This window comes from Triticum aestivum, chromosome 5D, assembly GCF_018294505.1.
Source record: "Triticum aestivum cultivar Chinese Spring chromosome 5D, IWGSC CS RefSeq v2.1, whole genome shotgun sequence".
In the NCBI taxonomy this organism is placed as follows: domain Eukaryota; kingdom Viridiplantae; phylum Streptophyta; class Magnoliopsida; order Poales; family Poaceae; genus Triticum; species Triticum aestivum.
In genome coordinates this window covers 404,220,083-404,244,514 of record NC_057808.1, presented here as the reverse complement: position 1 = coordinate 404,244,514, position 24,432 = coordinate 404,220,083, and the positions used below count along the sequence as shown (strand labels likewise).

The following is a 24,432-nucleotide window of genomic DNA, read 5'->3' as shown; positions in this document are numbered from 1 at the left end:
TCATTATTTAAAAATTAACAAAAAATTCAATTTTGTGTAGCTCACATGCTAACATATTTCAACGTGAAATATTATACACTTGTGGAATGCATCCATATGAACATATGTATAAAACATATGATTTTTTCAAACTTCGAACTATGGTTTTTGATATTTTTTAAATTCAAGCTCCAAAATGCCTCACTCGCAAAACCTATCAAGATAAACAGGAATGCAATTGCTAAATTAGCTATAATAAGCAACCTTCCAAAAAGTGCTACAATTTTGGGAAAATGTAACCCACTCATATGCACATAAGTGAAATTCCACCCAAAAGCAAGTTTGAACAAGCTCTCCCAAAAAAGGAAAACTCAATAAAATAATGGTAAAAAAATCGTTTGAGCACATGGTTAGCACACACGTGCGCAATGCAATACAGTACAAACTCATTCAACACAAATCATTATAACTTTCATGCATCAAAACAATAAATAGCTAAGTGGCTTTATTTCACTCTTTATGAATATTGGCCCCAACGCCTACTAGTTCCCAGCTAGCAACTTTGCATCAGTTATCATTTTGTCCTTTTTCCTCCGCCTTCTTGCCAAGCTCCAGTATCATATTGGCAGCGGCAGAGCACCTCGCATCATGTGGGGTCAGACGAGGATCGCCAGTGATGCTCATCTCAAAATCAGGGCATTTCAAACGTCCTTCGCCGACGTGCATTCCTGAAAAGATAGGAGATTGACTGGTGAATAAGTGCTCGAAAAACAGTCTGTGACTATGAGTGAGAGAAGATGGCACTAAATCAAACAACATTTGCTGGTTATTGCTAGGTGGAGACCTATTCAGTTCTTGACAAGTGGAATACAATGAAGTGAGTAGATGTGATCTCTTATAGACCGTACAATGGCGCCACACATGTCTTTGGTAACCATGGACCGAACCCTCACGTTGAATAAACCTAACACCTGAACAAGGCATAGACAAGTGGTTTATAGATCTGGCCAATTGAAAATTCTTTTGCCCAAGCATGCTAAGCATAGTACACCATGTATGCTAAAAGTTCAATGCACGATACTAAGGGGGCGCTATAGGGATTGGATTCAATAAACGCTAATCAGGAAGTACGTGGCATAAGACCCATTTGTATGGAATTCTTTATTATTGTGCCTATATGGTTCATGAACCAAATGCTTGTCCATTTGGAAAATTAAAGAGATAAGAGTAAATGTATTTAGACATACCATCTACTAGTGAAGGTACTACTGTGTATCTAGGGGCCATCCAACCACAGTCGTAGCAGATCTCAGCAAGCTCCTGCATTGACATGTGTCAAAGATACGGATTGCATTTAAAATTTAATGCATCCGTTCAGCACAAGGTTTCTTACCATGCATTTATCGCGTTGGGAAAGTGCCTCCTTCAAGTTCAATCCCATCTTGTTAGTGCTCTTGGTTTTGCCATCATCGCCAGAGAAAGTTAGATTGGCAACTTTCATTATATTTGAGCTAGGTTCCTTATATTTCTCCATTATTGACAACACTTCTGTTGTCATCTTCTCTTCTGCATAAGGTTTAAACATGATGAGTAATGGAAATGTGGAACTCATATAGAAATAACTTGCCAAAATTTGCGACACTTCTAATGGACGGTTTGTCCACGGTTTAAAGTGAGGTACACGACAGTTTAAAACATAACTTTGGGAAATGTATGGCTCCCAGCAAAACATGCCCACAATGTTTGCCACAAAACAGTGACTCTACAAGTGATTATCAATCTAATTGATGTTTAGATGTGTAAAATGGTAGCATACCAGTCTTAAGTTTCTGAATGTCCATATCACATTGAGCACTTCCCTCTTGAAGTATGAATTCCTTACGAAGCTAAAACAATGAGGGCACGAATTCACATCAGATTCTCAACTAGAACAAAATATAAGAAAAACAAGCATCATTTTTTTCCTGAAACAAAAGAGAAGACATATAACATACAATTGAATCCCGTATTTTCCGAATCTCTAGCACGGAATCACGAAACTGATCATTGCTATTCTCAGCGACGCCGCCTTCAATGAAATTAAGAACACATAGGTTAAGAAGTTGAAGGGCCAATAACCAGTAATAGGGAAAACAAGCTGTCAACACGTGGTGCCTGATACAACAAACCATTTATTCAAATGCCCTACGTCTATGTTACTCACATAATATAGAGTGCATAGGAAAACAAAAATGAAGGAAAAGTGCAACAACCAGCACGACAACCTATAGATATACATGGTGGCTAAACTAAGCGAGTGCGCAAATCCTCTAATCGTACTCCCCATGCGCTGTGCTACACCCAAGTGTCCACAACTCCTGCTACTAACCATGGTAAAAAAACACTGGCATGTATGGTAATGAAAATAAAATCATTACGACATGCTGCACAACACTACCCAATCCTCTAATCTAATCATAAAATAAGTCGAACACGTAGTAACGTTACTAGTCCCGTACATAATCATTATTATGCACTCCGCCAGTAGGCAAGGTCAAGCAAACCAGCAACTACTTCGGTCTCTTGTGGCAAAGGGTTGCTCCGAATGTATGTAGTAATAATCTATAGGCTCTTACGGCTTATGCATAGGATGAGAAATTGATTCTCTAGCGGTATCAGGCAAGGAGATCCAATATCTCCTTATCTTTGTCTTCTATGTGCTGAAGTCTTATCTAGTTTATTAATTTTTTTGGCCCCCAATTTCTTGCTAAAGGAATTAGAGTGGGGATTTCACTTTTTATTCGCTGATGATTGTATTGTTTTTACTCAGGCATGAGAAAGCAACAAGACTAAATGAAATTCTGGAAGCCCGCAAAATAGGATCAGGTCAATTGGTGAATCCAGCAAAATCTGCTATCTTCTTCAGCAGAAACTATTCGGCAGAAGCTAAAACTGAAGTTACCCAATGTCTCAATATTGAGAGAGAAGCCCTGGAGGAAAAATATTTAGGACTGCCAACTGCTATTGGCAGATGTATCTTGCGGGAGCCTTTGAAAAAATATGTTCAAGAATCCAGAACCTTGTTAATGGATGGTGTGAAAAGAAGTTAGGTGCAGCTGGCAGAGAAATCCTCATCAAAGCAGTGGCACAATCAATGCCCACATTCTCAATGAGTTGTTTTCCGCTATCAAAGACAATGTTTAAAAAGATTACCTCAAGCCGCTCGATATTGGTGGGGAGGAGATGGAGATACAAGCAAATTACATTGGAAGAAATGGTCAGATATAGCTCATACGAAGACAGGAGGATGTATGGGCTTCAGGGACTTATACTTATTCAACATTGCAATGCTTGGGATACAAGGTTGGAGATTAATGACAAAACATGATTCCTTGTGTGCCCGCACTCTTTGTGGAAGGTACTATTATGATGGCACTGGTGCTAAGAAGAAACGCAATAACTCTCACACATGGAAAGCTATTTTGAAGGGCAAAGAAATTCTAGAAAAAATGCCTAATTAAAAGGATTGGGGATGGCAGTACAACAAAAATCTGGAACGAAAACTGGATCCCAGAGATTCAGGGATTTAAGCCAATATTTAGGAAGCCAGAGGCCACAGAAGTTATGGTTCAGGACTTTTTACCTCCGGATGGATATTGTCTTGGGACATGCAAGCATTAGAGCTCAATTTCCTATCATCAGACGCGAGAGCTATTATGAAAATTCCGTTGGGAATATTGCAAGAGGATACTTGGGCTTGGAGCCCGGAAAGACATGGCCTGTATACAGTCTGTTCAGCATACCGCTTACTGGCTTCACACTCACGAGTAGAGAAAAACTACAAAAATAACACGTCAAGGTCATCTCGAAGTAATGAAAATCCAATATGGAGAAGACTGGAGGTTAAAAATTCCCCCCAAAGGTAAATTTTTTTGGTGGCGTGTTCCTAATAACTATATGCATGTGCGTGCAAACTTCTTTTTAAAAGACACATGGACTCTCAAAGCACATCCCTTGAGTGTGGTCTTCATGATGAAATTCTTATCATATTTTGGTGAAATCTACTTTCGCTTCCGTGTTTTGGCAGTCCTTCAAAGAGATGTTTAACATTAATCTCCCAAATTTACACCCTCTTACTTGGTGTCCGGATTTATTAGATGAAGCGACTTGCCAGACTGAAGATTGCGGTCCCATTTTTTGTGGTATGTGGGCTATCTTGACTGCTAGGAATGGAAGGCGACATGGTGAAAACCCAATGAACCTATGACAAACATGTAGATTGGCTAAAGAAATAGCATCTGACCTAATCTGTGCGATAAGTGTTGCCAAGTGCGAAGATGTCAATTTTCAGGTGCATAAATGGGCTCTCCCTCCAGCTGGTTATGTTAAAATTAATGTTGATGCATCTTTCTTTTCAGAGAACCAGCATGGGCTACAGGAGTGGTGATCAGAGGTGAACAAGGCCAGGTTATTGCAGCTGCGTGCAAATTGTATGATTATGTACCAGATAGCATTACAGCTGAAGTTTTTGCTTGTTGAAATGGAGTTGTATTGGGTAATAAGGTGAAGCAGGAAAATGATCTAATGGAGACTGATAACCTGGAGCTGGTGGCGTTGAGGAACTCTAGAACAAGTAACCGATCATCAGTCCTATCAGTTCTTTAGATTCAAGAGCTAAGTGGGAGTTGTTGTTCTTTTGTACTGAACCATGTAAAAAAAAGGAGGCAAATATGGCTGCGCATCATCTGGCCAAACTTGCTTCTCCCAGTATTGCTGGTTGTATTTGGATGCACATTGTACCAGATCCTGTACTCCCATGTATTCAGCATGACTGTCATACTGTTGCCGAATTTAATATAAGTTCTTGATTCTCAAAAAACAAGGATGAGAAATTGATGGTAAATCAGGTAAAGACGGTAGTAAACAAGAAGGATTTTCTAGTAATAAGTGCATGTGCATGTTCGTGAGGATTGATGCAAATTGGAATTCACATGTAGTAGTTACACATACATGTTACTTTCCAAACTAACTACTATTACCATAAAATGTGAAGATGGTATAGCAATGGTCTATAACTCTTTACAGCTAGCCTAATATATACTACTACCATATAGGTTTCTATTTGATATATTTGTGGTAGTATAAACATGGCTTATAATGGTCGAAAAAAATTATAGTAGAGGTTTTTTTTTTGTTACGATGTATCACAATACTTTTACCTATAGAGATAAACTATTGCTATCAACTAACATCGACCTAGCAGTTGAAGACCATAAAGCTTATTACTACTGAGGTATGGCTTCACTACTATTGAGCGCAGCCAGATTGCGTTCGATTGGTAATCCAAAGTGGGGTGGTTATGTGTGCATGAATAAGAGACCCACGTTGGTTTGGGGAAAGAGCCGTGGCTCGCTCGCAGCTGACCAGCGCATAAAATAGTTTAATTTGTGCTGAGGCTCACTTTTAGCAGTGCTATATATATATAACAAAAATGAAGGAAATCCACAATCAGCATGATAACCTATATACATAGATAGATAATAACGGTATCATAAATTTATTTCAATAATTAACCATTTAAGATGATGCATGTGATCGCAATATGTTCTATTATTGCAAAAATAATATAGTTGTAATGTAGCTTACCTCTATTGGAACATCTTGGGGAACATTCATGTATATAGATTGTTTTTGTTTTGCGTTCTCTCCTGTTTGAACACCAAAAATTGATTGTATCAGAACGCAAGAAATGGCGGATCTGCAAAATCCAAATACAGTTAGAGTTACTCACCATCCTGAGGGACTATAGTTTGTCCGCCCGTTGCCGCCGCTGTTGTTTTTTTTTGTATTTGTTGAATCAATTTGTATTGTGGGGCTCTCACCATCCGGACCCTCCGCATAGACAGCATCTGTAGCCCTGGAGGCTTCAAAATTTCTTTTTCTGTTTTTCTCAAGTCTGCTGGCTCTAGACTTCTGGACCTTGTGGCTGCTTTTGGCACCAATCGTTTGTTTACTCTGCTTTGGAATTGACACATTTTTCGTTGGTTTTTTCTTAAACGTGCTATTCATGTCTTGCACTTCAACATTTCCATCTGAAGGCCATTCCCTGAACCATATCAAGTGTTATCTTTACCATCACGCCTAACAAGTTCCATCATCCTGCTTTCACAAATAAATAACCGAGGACAAATCTTCTTTACCTGTTCAGGAGTTCAAGCAAAATCTCCTTATATGGAAGAATATGATAGTACTCAACAACAGATGTTGTTTTCGCGAATGGAGCATTTACACATACTGGACCAGTCATACTGTCAAAGGGAAAAAACTGAAAAATGTCAGTATTGTTGAGAAATAGCAAAAGCTACTAACAATCACACAAACATTAAACAAAACTTCCTCACTTTAGACGGAAAACGGCAAGAAAAATAAACAGGAATTATTTAATCATGAGGAAAGTAACAAATGCATGGAATGCAGTACTATCAGAGGGGAAAAGAAGGTAAGAGCTTTAGCAAAGCAACTTATACTGGCATATTATCTAATATAGGTCCTATTAAGCAAGAGTCACAAATTCTATGGGCATCACTTTCTGTCAATATGTAACATACGACGATGGTCTTATTTGATAAACTAAGTAGTGATTGATCAAAAGGAATGTAACCTAAAATCATAAAACTATCTAGTAGGTAAAAGCAAACCTGCTAATCAACTCTTCTAGAGACATTTCCACAAGGTTGCCTTTCATGGTTTGCACATACTCCAGAATGAACACCTTGGTAGTTGTCCTTTCTTTACTTAATGAGTATGCCAACTTTTCGTCGAGAACACGGAAGTTTGAGCGCTCCATACCTATTGACAAATAGAAAATGCACATACAGTTAAAAAAATCAAGTTCATAAATTACACTCTTTGCACTATTATATTTACAGAACCAAATAAATAGAGTTATCTACCAAACAAACAGTTCATGTGCAAGGAAAATTAACCATTATAGTGTCCCAAGTATTTTCCTTGACTACCAGAGTACTTGTACACAACCAAGACATGTGAGAGCTACATTTTTGGGTACATTCAGGACCGTTCTTGCTTTCTACTTATAAAGCAAATGTAAAACACAAACACAAACTCATTTTTTTCTGGATTGTTTAGCAGTTCTAATTTAGGACAGTTGCAACAATAACTCTAGTTTACAAAAGTACCATAAACTCTGATCCACGTCCTTCTCCTGGTTTTGGTCAGTATATTTAAGGCATAAAAATTTCTGGTTGGTAACACTAATAGTCATCTAATCCAAGCCAGGAAACTATGACATGTTTCTGTAGACACAAAGACTGCATGCTTATCTCTTGATGCTCTAGGATGAAAATTAATAAAACTGACAGTTTTATATCTGATAGAGGCAACACCTTGTCATCTAAAAACGGGGAAACAGCAGACATGGATACATACAATTACAGGCAGTAATGATAAAATCTGACCTGTTCTATGCTCCACCTCTGAAAATGCTAGTTTCTGAAACATATATGGTCCAGCCAAAGCTGAATTACCAGCTTCTGCATCAATTTCCTTCTCTATGGTTGACGAGATACCCTCAGTATTAGCACTACACTCCATCAAACATCTTTTTCTTGTTGGGTCGAGAAGAAGCACGGCCACTTTCGATATTGGCCACAATGCCATGTCTGGAGAATCTTTGCTCGCATCGAGTCCCTGAGCGATCTCACAAGCCTGCATTGCCGCTCTATCAAAAATAGATGAGCTCACATGCTTCCCAGACTTGTTTTGCTGCTTGTGGTAGTGCGTGAGGATATCTTCTCCAATAAAATGTGAAGCACACACAAGAAACAGTTTGGCATCAGCGAACGCAAGGTATGGAAACATCATCCTGTGGTAGTAATTGTACAGAATGATGGCCGTATGAATCTGCAAAACCACAAGCCGGCGTGACATATTAGCAGATAATCAGTTTTATGTTATGTATGTAAAGAGGAACAATATTTTGGATGTATTAAAGCAGAAACATAATAATTGTTTTGGAATATACATAAATAAAATGTGACAAGCATTGCGGGAAACTGGACTAATACAATTGCAAAGGTAAATTGATATGGGGGAAATGTAAGCATGACCTAGCAATGGCTGCAATTAATCCAACAAAGCAGGCTAGCTTCAGGTGGTACCAGATGCTATGATGCGTCGCAACGCCGTCACTACGCTTCCAGCCATCCTGGGACGCGGCACACCTTTGCCACCGTCAACCACGAGGGGAGACCACGCCGCCACCGTCGGCATTCCCATCGCATATATAGAGCGGTCTACCGCCGGTTCTTGATGACAAGCCACGCAAAGAATTTGCATTTGGGTGGTGCCCAGTTGCTACAAACAGGAGGGGCCATGGTGGTGGGTATGGTCCCCTCGAATTGTACCTTGTATGCGGAGGCCGCCGAGTACGCCCCGTTGGTGATGAGGGTCCAAGTAATAGCATCGGACATCATCCTAAAGCTGGACAAGCTCAAGCTTGGCCCATAAGGTTTAGAACTGCTAGATATAGATGATGGATAGACCGCTTGACATGTCGATCCTAGCAATCCAAGCAAGGTCTTGCAGGGCTTATCGCACTGTTGAATTCTTCCTTTTTTGAGATAATGAAAATTGAGGGGGCGATATCTTTCGGCTTCCACCCACTGAGCCAAGGTGAGTTCCAGAAATTGGCCGTGGAACCGTTTCTAATAGTGATGGTGGTGGCCGCGTAGAAGAGATCCATGTCTGCGCTGTCACAAGGGTTGCCCAGATTGACCCAAGCTCTGTGAGGCTCCTAACACGCAAACCATGCCCATCTCAGGCGCAGTGCTCTAGCAAATTTGCGGAGGTCTACATACCAAGTCCCAGGCTCCCAGCCCACCAAGCCTTTTCGGTCTACATACCAGGTCCCAGCTCACTTTGCATTGACCACTAGAAACCTTGTCAGAGGCTCAGAGCCAGCCCAGAGGAAGGCCCGCTCGATCTTCTCGAAGGCATTGAGGGTGCTGACAGGGGGAACCAGAGCAGTGATGTGGTAGGTTGCAAGCGAAGTGCGAACCGCCTTAACAAGGGCCGTCCTGCCTGCCGCAGCCATGAAACGCCCCAGCCAGGGCACAAGCTTTCCCGCAGCTCTGTCCAGCAGATATTGTAGATGGATCTTCCTGAGACGGTGGATAGACAGGGGGAGGACAAGGTATCTCAGCGGGAAGGAAGCGTCGTGCGGCCGGGAAGCTTGTAGGACCTAATTAAGTTCAGCTCCATTGCGTGCATAGAATAAGTGCATGCATGCGAGTCCGATGGGACAGCTCCATGCGCATGCACGTAGCTAGGTAGCAAGACGTGCTGTTGCACGATCTCCAGTTTGCCGTTTTCTGTTTTGATGTAAACTCCCGATCGGTATGGCACTATTGACGCAGTCGTGGGATGGCGCGACGGACGCGGATCTAGAGCAGCTGATCGGGAGGTAGTTAGCCTTGTAATCGCTAAGGAAAAGCAAGAGGAATAACAGAAAAACGCTGTCGAGTTCGACGACACAAAATATACCAGTGTCTTCCTCCTCGCGTGTGTTCATCCCTCTCTCACCCGTTTCTCCTCTCGATCGATCCGGCGACGACATTTGGTACCACAGCTTCGGGTGTTCGATCCTGCGCCTTGGTGGTCGAGCGGTGTCTGATCCACTGCGGCTATGTCGGACGACGAGAAGAAGAAGAAGGCGGCGGCGAAGGCGGCGGCGGAGCAGTCACCATCGTCCGGAGCGCCCGTCGCGCGCCTCACGGCCGGCGGCAGCGGAGAGCTCCGCGTCGTCGAGCGGATCGTGCGGGACACGGAGGCCTCGTCGGCGTCCATGATGCTGATGAGAACCAACTACATGGAATGGGCGCTCGTGATGCAGGTGAAGCTGCAGGTCGCCCGCGTGTGGTCCGCGGTGACCGAGGACGTCGCCGACGAGTGCGACGACCAGCGCGCACTACAGATCATCCTCACCGGTGTTCCGCCGGAGATGCTGCGTGTGCTGGCCGCGAAGGACACGGCGAAGATGTCGTGGGATACCATCAAGACGATGCGGATGGGCAGCGAGCGCGCCCGTGAAGCCAAGGCGCAGGTGCGCCGGCGGGAGTTCGAGGATCTCCGTTTCAGAGACGGGGAGTCCGTCGAGGATTTTGGGCTGCGGCTTTCTGGCCTCGTTGCCGATCTGGAGTTGTACGGCGACCCCATCACCGAGCACAAGGCCGTCCAGAAGTTCCTCCGAGTGGTGCTGCAGAGGTACCGCCCGATGGCCATGGCGATTGAGTCCTTGATCGATCTGAAAACCATGTCCATTGAAGAGCTCGTTGGGCGTTTCTCTGCATGTGAGGACCACTACGACCTCGACGACGGTGCGCAATCCACCGGGCACCTTCTGCTCACTCATGAGGAGTGGCTGGCCCGTGAGAAGCTCGGCGGCGGCGGCGGCTCATCGTCCGGTGGCGGCGGCGCCGGCAAGAACAAGCAGCCGGCCAAGAACAAGTCTCCCGGCGGAGGCAAACCTGCGGCCGGCAACAGCGGCGCTGGTGGATCCGGTGGATCGGGCAGAAAGAAGAAAGGGAAATGTCACTTCTGTGGGAAACTTGGCCACTGGAAGAAAGACTGTTGGTCGTATCTGGAAAAACAAGGTCAGCAAGGGAAGAAGGAACAAGCCAATCTGGTGCGCGAAGGAGGCGACGAGCATGAGCAAGGCCTGTTCATGGCCATGGTCACCCCCGGCACAGCGGCTGAACCAGTGGCACCACAGGCAGTTTTTCTCAATGAAGAAAAGGTAACCCCCGTGCCATCCCCTGACGGTCTATGGTATTTTGACACGGGTGCCACAAGTCACATGACAGGAGAGAAGAGCATGTTTGCTAAGCTTGATGAGGGCGTGCATGGCACGGTCAAATTTGGAGATGGGTCACATGTAGCAATCCGTGGCAGGGGATCCATTGTTTTCAAGTGCCAGAGCGGCGAGCAGCGTGCCTTGACAGAGGTATACTACATACCGAGCCTGCGAAGCAACATAATCTCTGTTGGTCAGTTGGACGAAGGTGGGTGTCAGATTGGGATTCAGAATGGTTTGATGATAGTACATGACCCAGCTCAACGCATACTAGCTCGTGTCCGGCGATCAAGCACTCGTTTGTACACCGGCATGCTGACCAATGACACGCTGGTGTGTCTGATGACCAAAGTGGATGATGAGACTTGGAAGTGGCATGCTAGAATGGGGCATTTGCATTTCCGAGCGCTGCGTGCCATGTCTGCAAAAGGGATGGTCCGAGGTATGCCTGAGATAGCTCGCATCGAGCAGTATTGCGATGGCTGTGCACTAGGGAAACAGCATCGAGCCCCTTTCCCGCAGGCGAGTTCATATCGAGCAGAGCATGGTCTGGAGCTAGTGCATACAGATTTGTGTGGTCCGATCACGCCACCAACACCAAGAGGGAACAAATACTTCATCCTTGTTGTTGATGACTATAGTCGGTACATGTGGATTGAGCTGCTCAAGTCTAAGGATGAGGCACACACCTGTTTCAAGAGGATTCAGACCATGGCAGAAGCTGAAGGTAACTGTAAACTTCGAGCATTCAGGTCTGATCGCGGAGGGGAGTTCAACTCGTCGGAATTTCAAGAGTACTGCAGCGAAAGGGGCGTGAAACACTACACCACGGCACCTTACTCTCCCCAACAGAATGGTGTGGTGGAGAGGCGAAATCAGTCCGTGGTAGAGATGGCAAGATGCCTGATGAAGAGCATGGCAGTACCTGCATATTTCTGGGGAGAGGCTGTGAAAACTGCAGTGTATCTACTCAACAGAGCTCCCACCCGCAGCCTCGAAGGCATCACGCCGTATGAAGCGTGGCACGGGCGAAAGCCGGCGGTTCAGCATCTGCGGACTTTTGGTTGCACAGTACATGTCAAGTTGTTGGGGCCGGGCATTACAAAGCTCTCTGACCGCTCCAAGCCGATGATTTTCGTCGGATATGAAGAGGGGGCGAAGTGCTACCGTGTCTATGATCCTGAAACAAAGAGGGTACAAGTCACTCGTGATGTGCTCTTCGAGGAAGGACGAGCATGGAGCTGGGACGCGGTGACCGCGGCCCCGGCGCAGGCCACGCCGGACGTTTTCACTGTGGTGTACACCACAGAACCAGGTGTGGAGGAGCTGGACACCGGAGGAGTTCATGGTGGCTCGCCTAGTACGCCGCTGCCCCCCGACGACACCACTTGGGACGGCAGTACAGGGAGAGACGCCAGCTTCACCCATGGGGGAAATAGCCACGCCAAGTACAAAAGAGACTCTGAGAACGTCTGAGATTAGGTGGGCCACTCCACTGTCACAAGACGAAAACCGGCGGGACGTGGACACCGGACCAATCAGGTACCGATGCATGTCGTGCGTCATGGATGCCACAGAAGAAGATGCTGAATATGAGTATCATGAGAGCTGCCTTCTCAGTGCCGAAGAGCCGCGCGATGTTGAAGAGGCCCTGGGTGATGCACCGTGGAAGGCCGCGATGGTGGAGGAGATACGTTGCATCCATGAGAACAAGACTTGGGAAATGTCAGACCTGCCTGCCGGTCAGAAATCCATCGGGCTGAAGTGGGTTTATAAAGTCAAGAGGGATCCTGCTGGCAATATCACCAAATACAAGGCCCGTCTAGTGGCGAAGGGATACGTACAGAAGCAAGGGGTGGACTATGAGGAAGCGTTCGCGCCAGTGGCCAGGTTGGAGACTGTGCGCGTTCTGCTCGCGCTCGCCGTGCACCACTGCTGGGAAGTTCCCCATATGGATGTCAAATCGGCATTCCTAAATGGCGATCTCAGTGAGGAGGTGTATGTAGACCAGCCGCCCGGATTTGCTGCGCCAGGGGAAGAGCACCGTGTACTGAGGCTGCACAAGGCGCTCTACGGCCTCTGTCAAGCGCCGAGAGCCTGGTATGCAAAGCTTCATGATTCTCTTGTCAATCTTGGGTTTGAGCGAAGTCCATTGGAACATGCAGTCTACAGGCGTGGAGATGAGTCCACTTTTCTGCTAGTTGGAGTGTATGTGGATGACCTTGTCATTACCGGCACGGACAAAGGGCTAATCAGAGAGTTCAAGGATCAGATGAAGATGCTCTTCAAGATGAGTGAGCTTGGATTACTCAGCTACTACTTGGGGATTCAGGTATCCCAAACAGAGGGTGAAATCACACTTCATCAGCGGAGTTATGCGGAGAAAATCCTAGAGGTAGCCGGCATGGAAGAGTGCAACAGTAGCAGCACTCCAATGGAGTGTCGTTTGAAGCTCAGGAAGGAGGATGAAGGCGAGCTGTTTGATCCCAAGCTGTACCGCAGTGTGATAGGCAGTCTTCGCTATCTTGTCAACACAAGACCTGACATCGCACATGCCGTGGGAATTGTAAGCAGATTCATGGAGACCCCGAGCACTCATCATTGGGCAGCCGTGAAACAGATTCTCAGGTATATTCGAGGGACGCTGGGCTACGGCTGTCGTTATCAGGCCGGGCACGGCGAGGTGAAGCTTGTTGGCTATACAGATAGTGATCATGCCGGTGACACTGAGGACCGAAAGAGCACCTCCGGCAATGTATTTTTCCTTGGCAACAATCTTGTCACATGGAGCTCGCAGAAGCAGAAGATAGTGGCTCTCTCTTCTTGCGAGGCTGAGTACATCGCTGCGGCAGTGGCGGCGTGCCAAGGTGTGTGGCTCTCTCGTCTGATCAGTGAGATGCTCGGGAGGCCGCAGGCCAAGTTCAAGCTGTTCGTGGACAATCAAGCTGCCATTGCTCTCAGTAAAAATCCAATCCATCATGACCGTAGCAAGCATATTGACATCAAGTATCATTACATACGTGATTGTGTGGAGAAGGGTCAGGTGGAAGTGGATCACATTCGTACCAGGGAGCAGATCGCAGATGCACTGACGAAGGCGCTGGGCCGTGTTGTTTTTGTCGAGATGCGTCAGAAGCTTGGAATGTCTGAGGTTGGTACTAAGGAGCAGATCTTAAGGGGGTGAAATGTAGGACCTAATTAAGTTCAGCTCCATTGCGTACCTGTTTCAGCATAGAATAAGTGCATGCATGCGAGTCCGATGGGACAGCTCCATGCGCATGCACGTAGCTAGGTAGCGAGATCTCCAGTTTCCCGTTTTCTGTTTTGATGTAAACTCCCGATCGGTATGGCACTAGTGACGCAGTCGTGGGATGGCGCGACGGACGCGGATCTAGAGCAGCTGATCGGGAGGTAGTTAGCCTTGTAATCGCTAAGGAAAAGCAAGAGAAATAACAGAAAAACGCTGTCGAGTTTGACGGCACAAAATATACCAGTGTCTTCCTCTTCGTGTGTTCATCCCTCTCTCACCCGTTTCTCCTCTCGATCGATCCGGCGACGACAAAGCTTTCCAGGACGGAAACAAGATGGATGCCCGCACAACGGATCGGAGCCACAAGGCTCTTCTCCAAGCATGTCACCAGGCCCGTGACAGGACCTCGGCCAAAACTGTAACGAAATCTACTACCCGAATCCACATCGGCACAGCACGCGCCATTCCCAATCGAAATCGAAAACACACCGGGCGGCCTAGCTATAGCTATATGCATGTACTGGAGGGAGTCGTCTCACCTGCTGCGCAACGGCGGTCTGCTTCTCGGGCGCCATGTAGCGCCGCTCCAGGCCCTGCGGCAGCGCGGGCTTCACCAGGCGCTCCACGAGAAGCCCCACTGCCTCCTCCATCTGCTTCACCGCTCCTCTTCTGTCGCTGGCTGCACAGCCGATTCGAATGCTCCGGCCGCCTCCACCGATTCGATCTCTAGGGTTTGGTGTTGGTGGTAGGTGGCTGGCGTTTCGGCGGGCTGGGGGTTTTGTATGGGGATTGGGGAGAGAGATCGAAAGAGGGGGGAGGGAGGGAACGCGGTGGAGGCGGAAAATGGAATGGGCGCAACGGGACGGGATTTGTCTTGAAGACGAATTGTGCGTGGATGGATTGGAACGAGCTGCCTGGACCTTTTGCCTTCCGTTACGAGTCTTGAAGACACGATGATGGGAGGTTCGGTGCTTTTCAGCATATATAGGAGTTTTATTTAGAAAAAATATTAGCAAATAAACAAGAAAAGGCAATGCATGAGTGATTTTCTGTAACAAATCCTACTTTTTTTTGGCACGTGGTAAAGCCATTGTTGAAAAAAAAATAAGGATGATGTCAGAACCCAATTTTTTAAAATAAGGAAGATGGAAACAATGTGAAAGACATAACTAAAGCTAAGACCAAATTCAAACCACTAGGCAAACAAAAATTTGATGAATTTAACCAAATGTTGTGCTCCAACCCAATGCCAACATCCGAGGCAAAAAAAATAGAGTTATCAAATTCGTCCCTCCAGTAAGCAATTGGGCAAAAATAAAGACACATCAAATACGCCTCCCCCTCTGGTAAGCAATCAGAAAAAAGTAAAGAGTCACCAATTCCCTCCTGGGAGAGAGAGTAGGAACTCGATGGTGATACCGCCAGACAGAGCGTGAGTGTTATTGCTACAAGAAGGGGCCACTGCTGCTGCTGGACAAGTGAGAACCACACATGGTTAGTTTTCACCTCCTCTCCCTCATGTGGGAACGACACCCTCGTCCTCCCCACCACCTGCTATATGCGCCCCTACATCGCCGCCTTACTCTACTACCACATGTCATGTCCGATTTGGAAAGGAGGGTGTGTACTTGTGGCCGAAAGAGAGAGAGAGAGAGAGAGAGGGGGGGGAGGGAGAAGGATGAGAGAGGGTACGGTGTGTGAGTGTGTGTGTGTGTGTGTGAGAGAGAGAGAGAGCGAGAGAGAGAGAGAGAGAGAGTAGGAGCTCGATGGTGATGCCACCAGAGAGAACGTGAGTGTTATTGCTACAAGAAGGGACCACTTCTGTTGCTGGACAAGGGAGAACCACACACGGTTAGTTTCACCTCCTCTCCCTCATGTGAGAAAAACACCCTTGTCCTCCTCGCAACCACCTGCTCTGCGCCCCTATGTCGCCTCGACGACAACAAGGCCATCGTCGCCAAGGCCACGGAGGCAGCAATGACGCACACCCTTCTCATGCTAGGGTTGTGTCGGCTCACACTAGCCATTCTCTACGCCGTCGCCATGACCGCGGCAAGCACAGGCTCGTCCGCCGTTCACCCTCCACAGTACCCGTCATCGAGCTCCTTCAAAAGGAACCACCTGGAATTGCACATTTAGGGTGATTCTTTTTGAAGGCTGGCAAGGGTGTCGGCCGCTGGCTTTGTTGCCGGCAAGAAAACTTGGGGGTAGTTCCTTTTGAAGGCTAGCATGTGTGCCAACCGCTGGTGCTATGGCCGAAATAAACTGTGGCCGCTGGCATGAACTATGGGGTGTGGTGCCAAAATTTCATCTATCCCTTTGCAAAAATTCTAGGCGGCCAGACGAAATGCGTTCGCCCGTTGGGCGCACGGCCAACGTAGAAAGGGCCAGATGCCACCCCTTTGGGCGACCCAAACGGACAAAATCGAGACACAACATACATCCATTTGGGTCGTGCGTTGGAGTTTGCCTTACATACCTCAGTGTTTTGATGTGCACCAACATATATTTGTACTGTATAAGGGCATCTCCAATGGCAACACCCAAATTTCTTCCCGCATAGGTCTGCGGCCAAGGTGGGACCAGTCCGCGAACACGCATGCACGAGGCCGCCATCCAACCGTAGCCACATACATTTTGACAACAAATCAAACTAACCGGACGAAATTCAATCAAACACGACCAGATTTCATATAAGCACGGCCGAATTTCATATAAACATGACATATTTCATTTAAACTTGACGGATTTCATCTATACATGACGGATTTCATTACATTTACATCAACTAAGCAGAGCTCGTCCGGCTAGGTCCATATGGCGCCGACGCCCGTTCCCCGTATCTGGTCATGAACCAAGAGAACTGAAGCGCCGTGGGTCTCCAACGTCGTCCCCATGACCGACAGCGTTGAGCTCCGAAGGGATATGCTTCAGCCAAAGGACGGCTTGCTTCCCCACCGCTCATCAGAATGGAAACATAGCCTGATGCTTCAGCCGTTGGGGAAGTGTCCCTACGCTGCATGGACCATGGTTGTTTTTTGGGGAAGGGGGCGATGGTGGCCTGTGAGAGGGCAAGACACCGGCTATTTACGCGAGCGGTGCCTTGGTGGTGGCCTTCATGGGACCCAAGCGGCAGCGGCCTCCCGTGTTCTACTTCTCCTCGATGATGGCCGCGGACGCGGACACGCTGGCCACCGACTTGTCGACCTAGGTGCACCCGGCTTTTGCCTCCGGTTGCATGGCGCGATTGCAGGGATGGGAGCGCGCGGGCGCAGACACGGGAGGCACGGGATGACGCGGCGTTATCGACAGCAGCGTTGATGCCATGCCACCTTGTCGGCATGGAGCAACTCGCCACTCCTGAGCTGGCCTGGAGCAATGAGTTGCTGAAGCACGCACGGCTTGGGGGTGTGGCAACTTGCTACATTGGGCTAGGCGAGGGAGGTGGAGCAGCAAGCTGCCTCGTTTGTATCCGGCGGGCTCGGCGGGCCACCCACGCAACCTTGTATGCCGGGGAACTACTCTTCGGATGCCATCAGAATAGTGGAGAAAATGGTGAAGGAGGAGATGGGTGAGCGATGGAGGGGTGCAGTTCTTGCCTGGCGTCTGGCCTCATTTAAATAAAGGGCAGATGGGAGGATCTCGGCCAGCATTGCGTTTAATGTTGGCCCGCTCATGAACGGACGTTTTGCCGGAGTAGGTTTCTCGGCTTCCACGTGGGTTTAATGGAAGGCGTGTTCAACCGGGTGTGCAGCAGGCGGTGCCCTCGACCGGCGCGCCGCTTCAATGGCGGAGGCAGTGAGAGGTCGCGTCCGTCCTGAGCCGCCTTCAATGTGGAGCGGCATTCTCTACAGCGACATGAATGTGGCTAGGTGATGCCAGGTGGAAAGCACGCACGGGAGGGGGGAGAGTTTTTTGGTGGGCCAGGGCGGTTAGAAACGGGCTTGGAAGAGGTCCGGACTTTCCCAAACCTCCCCCACATTTGTCCCTGGTTTGCGGGAGAAATCGCGTCGGGACCGTCCCACGGATCGATACAGGACTGCATTGGATGGCTTCTGCGGTCCGGACAACGCGGTCCAGAAGGTAGTGGGAGGTTTGAGGGTCGGTGTTGGAGATGCCCTAAGGGTGCTCCTGGTGTAGTGGATAGGAAGTATCATAGGAATAGAAAACTTGTAGAAAATGAGATGTCATGTATCTTAAATTCTGTGAATAAGAATAGAAAAGGAGTAAGATTTTTCATTGAGTCTAGGTTGATGTTTATTTTCCTCTAACATGTGAGGATATGAATAGTTCCTATGTAGGAATAAAATTATATTCCTACAAATCAAATGACTCTAGGAATTTTTCCTATTGGAATCCAATCCAATAGAATTCCTCCAAATCAAAGGAGGCCTAAAATATTGTAGCTCTACCTTTTTCTCTTTTTGGCTCATGTTTCCACTTCTGTTCCACTCATCATGTGACACAAATGGAACAGGCATGAGAGCATCTACAATCGGACCCTTCACTTCCCCTAATCGCCCGGACCAAAAAATGGCAGCTAACTGGACCTCCAAAGCCAGTGCATACACATGGGTTGTCTGACACCACTTAACCCCAACCCATATATGTGGGGCGGTCCACCCAGACGTGACAGTCGCCCCTGGACCTACTCTTGAGTGATTCTTGTTTGCCAGATGGGGTTGGCCGCCACTTTTTACCAGCACATTGAGAGAAAACACATTCACTATGTGCCTTGTTGGTTGAAATTGAATGGGAAACATAAGTGGCAAACTCTCTATAATGAGCTCAAGAACCCCACCAATAATATGAAGAACAACGATGACTCAAACTCCCAACTATCTATTGGATTAGATAACAATGATGTGCCAACCGGAGGGCCAGCCGGAGATGGGACCATGCCATAGAGGAAATGTCGAGTGATGGGAAAGAAGTAGAAGAAGGAGAGGGTCGTGCATGACAACGCGACAAGCAAAATTTCTGCCACGAGGAGAGGTACAAGATCTTCTTGGATGTGCAAATGGAGAGTATGTTGCTTGACCGGGAGAGGATGCACGAGAGGTTGAATATTGAGAGGGAGAAGACAGACTCGAAGAAGCAAGAGAAATGGGGAAAATGGGAGCTTGAAAAGGCCAAGACATTGGAACCAAATGAGCTCCAGAAAGATAAGTTGAGGCTCGCGAGGGACTCAGAGGAGTCAGGGATCATATTGCATGACACTAGCCTCTTGGATGAGAAATAAAGAAGTGATTTGACAATAAGAAGGAGATCAACAAGTGCAACAACAGAGCCGGCTGATTCATTTGTGTATCACCTATGCATGAATTGTTGAATTATATTTTTCCTTGTGTTGAATTGTTAAACCATGTTTTATTTTGATTGTTGGACATATAACTTGTGTAATGCATGCCAATTAATAACTTACATATATTTTTAGAACAGTTCACATACTTATATGGTTATCATCATTAAGGTGGTTTGTCTACAGTGATCCCAACCCGGTAATCGCACCACTAATATAGTAATATGGTTAAAATTTATTAAAGAAACAATATGAAATTTTTTGGCCCAACTTTTAGAAAGCTCCCACGAGTGGTGGGAATAACATATTTGGACAGATATAACAAATGTTGGTGTATTGAGCTTGTTTTTGTTTTGAAAAATTTGAAAGTCACATTTTTAACTTTCATTCTTTAAAAAAACTCCACATGTTTATATGGATATATACTACATATATATTTAAAGTTTAATTTTGATATATGTTAACATGGGAACTACAAAATAAAACAAATTCATAACTTTGATAATGGTGAACAGTACATGCATTGTTCATTATTAAAAATTCACAAATTTCATTTTTGTGTAGCTCACATCTTAACGTATTTCATTGTGAAACATTAGAATGCATCCCTATGAACACATGTATAAAAACCTATGATTTTTTTCAAACTTTGAACTGTGGTTTTTGATATTTTTAAATTCAAACTCCAAAATGCCTCACTCGCAAAACCTATCAAGATAAACAAGAATGCAATTGCTAAATTAGCAATAATAAGAAACCTTCCAAAAAGTGCAATAATTTTGGGAAAATGTAACCCACTCATATGCACATAAGTGAAATTCGTTTGAGCACATGGTTAGCACGCATGTGCATAATGTAATTGAAGGAAATATGCCCTAGAGGCAATAATACAGTTGTATATATTTCCTTATGTCATGATAAATGTTTATTATTCATGCTAGAATTGTATTTACCGGAAACTTAGTACATGTGTGAATACATAGACAAACAGAGTGTCACTAGTATGCCTCTACTTGACTAGCTCGTTGAATCAAAGATGGTTAAGTTTCCTAGCCATAGACATGAGTTGTCATTTGATTAACGGGATCACATCATTAGAAAATGATGTGATTGACTTGACCCATTCCGTTAGCTTAGAACTTGATCGTTTAGTATATTGCTATTGCTTTCTTCATGACTTATACATGTTCCTATGACTATGAGATTATGCAACTCCCGAATACCGCAGGAACACTTTGTGTGCTACCAAACATCACAACGTAACTGGGTGATTATAAAGGTGCTCTACAGGTGTCTCCGATGGTACTTGTTGAGTTGGCATAGATCGAGATTAGGATTTGCCACTCCGATTGTCGGAGAGGTAGCTCTGGGCCCTCTCGGTAATACACATCACTATAAGCCTTTCAAGCAATGTAACTAATGAGTTAGTTGCGGGATGATGCATTACGGAACGAGTAAAGAGACTTGCCGGTAACGAGATTGAACTAGGTATTGAGATACCGACGATCGAATCTCGGGCAAGTAACATACCAATGACAAAGAGAACAACGCATGTTGTTATGCGGTTTGACCGATAAAGATCTTCATAGAATATGTAGGAACCAATATGAGCATCCAGGTTCCACTATTGGTTATTGACCGGAGATGATTCTCGGTCATGTCTACAAAGTTCTCGAACCCGTAGGGTCCGCACGCTTAACGTTCAGTGACGATCGATATTATGAGTTTATGTGTTTTGATGTACCAAAGATAGTTTGGAGTCCCGGATATGATCACGGACATGACGAGGAGTCTCGAAATGGTCGAGACATAAAGATCGATATATTGGATGACTATGTTTGGACATCGGAAAGGTTTCGAGAGAGTTCGGGCATATACCGGAGTACCGAGGGGTTACCGGAACCCCCCAGGGGGTCAATGGGCCTTAATGGGCTATAGTGAAAAGGAGGAGGAGGCGGCCAAGGTGGGCCCCCCCAAGCCCAATCCGAATTGGTAGGGGGGCCGGCCCCCCTTTCCTTCTCTCCTTCCCCCCTTCCTTCCCTCTCCTACTCCAACTTGGGAAGGGGGAATCCTACTCCCATCGGGAGTAGGACTCCCCCCTTGGGCGCGCCTAGGAGGCCAGCCCTCTCCCCCTCCTCCACTCCTTTATATACGGGGGAGGGGGCACCCCATACACACACAAGTTTATCATTGATCTCTTAGCTGTGTGCGGTGCCCCCCTCCACCATAATCCACCTCGGTCATATCGTTGTAGTGCTTAGGCGAAGCCCTGCGCCGGTAGCTTCATCATCACCGTCGTGCTGACGAAGCTCTCCCTCGACACTCTGCTGGATCGTGAGTTAGTGGGAGGTCACCAAGCCGAACGTGTGCAGATCGCGGCGGTGCCGTACTTTCGGTGCTAGGATCGGTCGATCATGAAGACGTATGACTACATCAACCGTGTTGTCATAACGCTTCTGCTTACGGTCTACGATGGTACGTAGACAACACTCTCCCCTCTCGTTGCTATGCATCACCATGATCTTGCGTGTGCGTAGGATTTTTTTTTGAAATTACTACGTTCCCCAACAGTAATTAGTACAAACTCATACAACACAAATCATTATACCATTCATACATCACAATAATAAATAGCCAAGTTGCTTTATTTCACTCTTTATGAATATTGGCCCCAGCGCCAACTAGTTCTAGCTAGGAACTTTACATCAGTTATCATGTTGTTCTTTTTCGTCCGCCTTCTTGCCAAGCTCTAGTATCATATTGGCAGCTGCAGAGCACCTCGCATCATGTGGGGTCAGACGAGGATCACCAGTGATGCTCATCTCAAAATCACGGCATTTTAAACGTACTTCACCAACGTGCATTCCTGAAAACATAGGAGATTGACTAGTGAATAAGTGCTCGAAAAACACTGTGTGAGAGATATGAATGAGAGAAGATGGCAGTAAATCAAACAGCAGTTCCTGGTTATTGCCAGGTGGAGACCTATTCAGTTCTTGACAAGTGGAATGCAATGCAGTGAGTAGAGGAAATCTCTGATAGATCATACAATGTCTTTGGTAACCATGAACCGAACCGTGACACTGAATAAACCTAACACCTGAACAGAGCATAGACAAGTGGTTTATAGATCCGACCACTTGAAAATTCTTTTCCCAAGCATGCTAAGCGTACCACGTATGCTAACAGTTCAATGCATGATACTAAGGGGGCACTATAGGGATTGGATTCAATAAACGTGTCGCTGTGGAACGACACATATGGGATCACAAGAATCCCTACTACGGTTGCCGGGGCGCAGGGTTGCGAGAAGAGCAGGATTGGTAGTCAGCACAAGGATCATTTACCCAGGTTCGGGCCGCGAAGATGCGTAAAACCCTAGTCCTGCTTTGGTGGGTGTATTTCAGGGAGTTCTTGAGCTCTTGAACTAGCTATGGTGGGGTGCGTGGTTCCAAAGAGCCGAATCCTTCTCCAGTATGCCATGGGCCTCCTTTTATAGTCGAAAGGGGCTGCCACAGTGGCATACAGGAGGCGGAAAGGCGTACAGTATTGCGAGCTTATCGCTCGTATTACAGGACAAGACACATTTAATGCGCCGCTGAGGTGTCCCCTAGCTTTATCGGGGATGGGGGCGAGGCCCGTCCCGTCCGTTGCCGCTCCTCCTCGCTTCAACACGCGCCCTGGCCAGCGATGCGTGCAGCTAAGATGGCACGGTGGTGGAGCCTTCACGAAGATCTGCATGCTGCCATGCAGGCGCTTGATGAGTTGGCCTGGGAGCTGCATGTTGCCACGCAGGTGCTTGCTCAGCTGGTTGAGCTGGCAGCTGCATGCGAATGGCGGCAGAGACTTGGTTGGTGCGGGCCTGGCAGTGGCCCTGCTGTTGCCCTTGGCGAGGGCCTTGCCGGGTCGCCTGGCAAGGGTTTGCCGTGGCGCGCTGTCGTCCCCGGCAAGGATCTTGCCGGGGGTCTTGTGGTTTCCCTCGGCAAGGGTCTTGCCGAGGATCGCCGCCTTCTAATCCTCATCTGATCTTGAATATTCCTTGTCTTCACAAAGATCTGCATGCCACCACAGAGGTGCCTCCCGAGCCCTGGCCCAACGTGGCTGATGGTGTTGGGGACGTGGGCTCAAGGGTGGCTCGCTCTGTTGGTGTTTGACGGGCCGCCCCGGCAAGGGTCTTGCCGGGGCCGCTGAGGTTGCCCCGGCAAGGGTCTTGCCGAGCGAACCTGCTTCGTCCCTCTGCTCTTTGTGGTCTTGGCCTTGGTGTGGTTCTGCTCTGCTTGGTGTGGCCGCGGGCGCGTCTCCGACTGACCGTGCACAGGTAAAGGGGTACAAAGGTGCGCCCCTTCTTTTGTACACCGACAGGAGCCCCCGGGCCTGGGCCACACATAAGCGCGACACGTTGTTGGGCCAGGCCCAAAACGGTGCGTGGGCAGGCGGGGCGGTTTTTACTGCGGTGAAACTTTTCACGCGCCGCGCTTCCCACGACCGGTGTTGAATGCGCGACATGGAGGGGTGCGCTTGACGTGGGCGGGGCGCTTGACGTGGGGGGTGCGCTTGACGTGGGCCTGGCACTAGACGGGGCTGCGCCCCGCTCGGCGGGCGGCGCTCGTTGTGGAGGGGGCCAGCAGCGGCCCAATGGGTCTCAGCCGCCTGGGGGGGTCCGAGTGGTGCGGGCCGGAGGGAGCATCCGGGCCATGGGCGGGGCGCCGCGTGGCACATGTGGAGCCGCGACGGGCAGGCGACACGGGATCCTGCGCGCTGCCGTCCTGGTGCGGGCCAGGTCCCGAGGACGATCCGCTGGCACCTTGAGGGGAATCGATCCCGAGGAGGATCTGCTGCCCAACTCTGGACACATAAAATGTGCCGTGTTGGGAGCGATTTTTGCATCATTTTTGCTGATTTCTGCACATGTTTCTTCACAGCTATCATCATCTGCATCATCACACAACTCGGAGATGTGGTTATGAGCATTAGTCAGCATTGAGTCACTACAATTATTTTCCCCTTGGGTGATTCCAGTAAGGCTAGAGGGCAAGAGAAGAATCTCTT

General features: G+C 47.4%; 1 protein-coding gene across 1 annotated transcript; it reads right to left on the bottom strand.

The window, feature by feature from the left end:
- Positions 1-338: 338 nt before the first annotated feature.
- On the bottom strand, positions 339-15,005 carry LOC123122170 (uncharacterized). Its single transcript, XM_044542307.1, has 11 exons — positions 14,621-15,005; positions 7,437-7,881; positions 6,657-6,807; positions 6,159-6,266; positions 5,750-6,064; positions 5,605-5,666; positions 1,974-2,047; positions 1,796-1,865; positions 1,373-1,545; positions 1,227-1,299; positions 339-707 (listed from the first exon to the last, which is right to left on the bottom strand). The coding sequence occupies exons 1-11, from the start codon at positions 14,729-14,731 to the stop codon at positions 547-549; spliced, it is 1,743 nt and encodes a 580-aa protein (XP_044398242.1). The 5' UTR covers positions 14,732-15,005; the 3' UTR covers positions 339-546.
- Between the last annotated feature and the right edge of the window lie 9,427 nt (positions 15,006-24,432).

Excerpts from the sequence above, each read along its gene's own strand:
- LOC123122170 (XM_044542307.1), bottom strand. The coding sequence starts at position 14,731 with ATGGAGGAGGCAGTGGGGCTTCTCGTGGAGCGCCTGGTGAAGCCCGCG. Across the intron at positions 7,882-14,620 it reads AGACCGCCGTTGCGCAGCAG|ATTCATACGGCCATCATTCT; the intron begins GTGAGACGACTC and ends GTGGTTTTGCAG. Across the intron at positions 6,267-6,656 it reads CTAGAAGAGTTGATTAGCAG|TATGACTGGTCCAGTATGTG; the intron begins GTTTGCTTTTAC and ends TCCCTTTGACAG.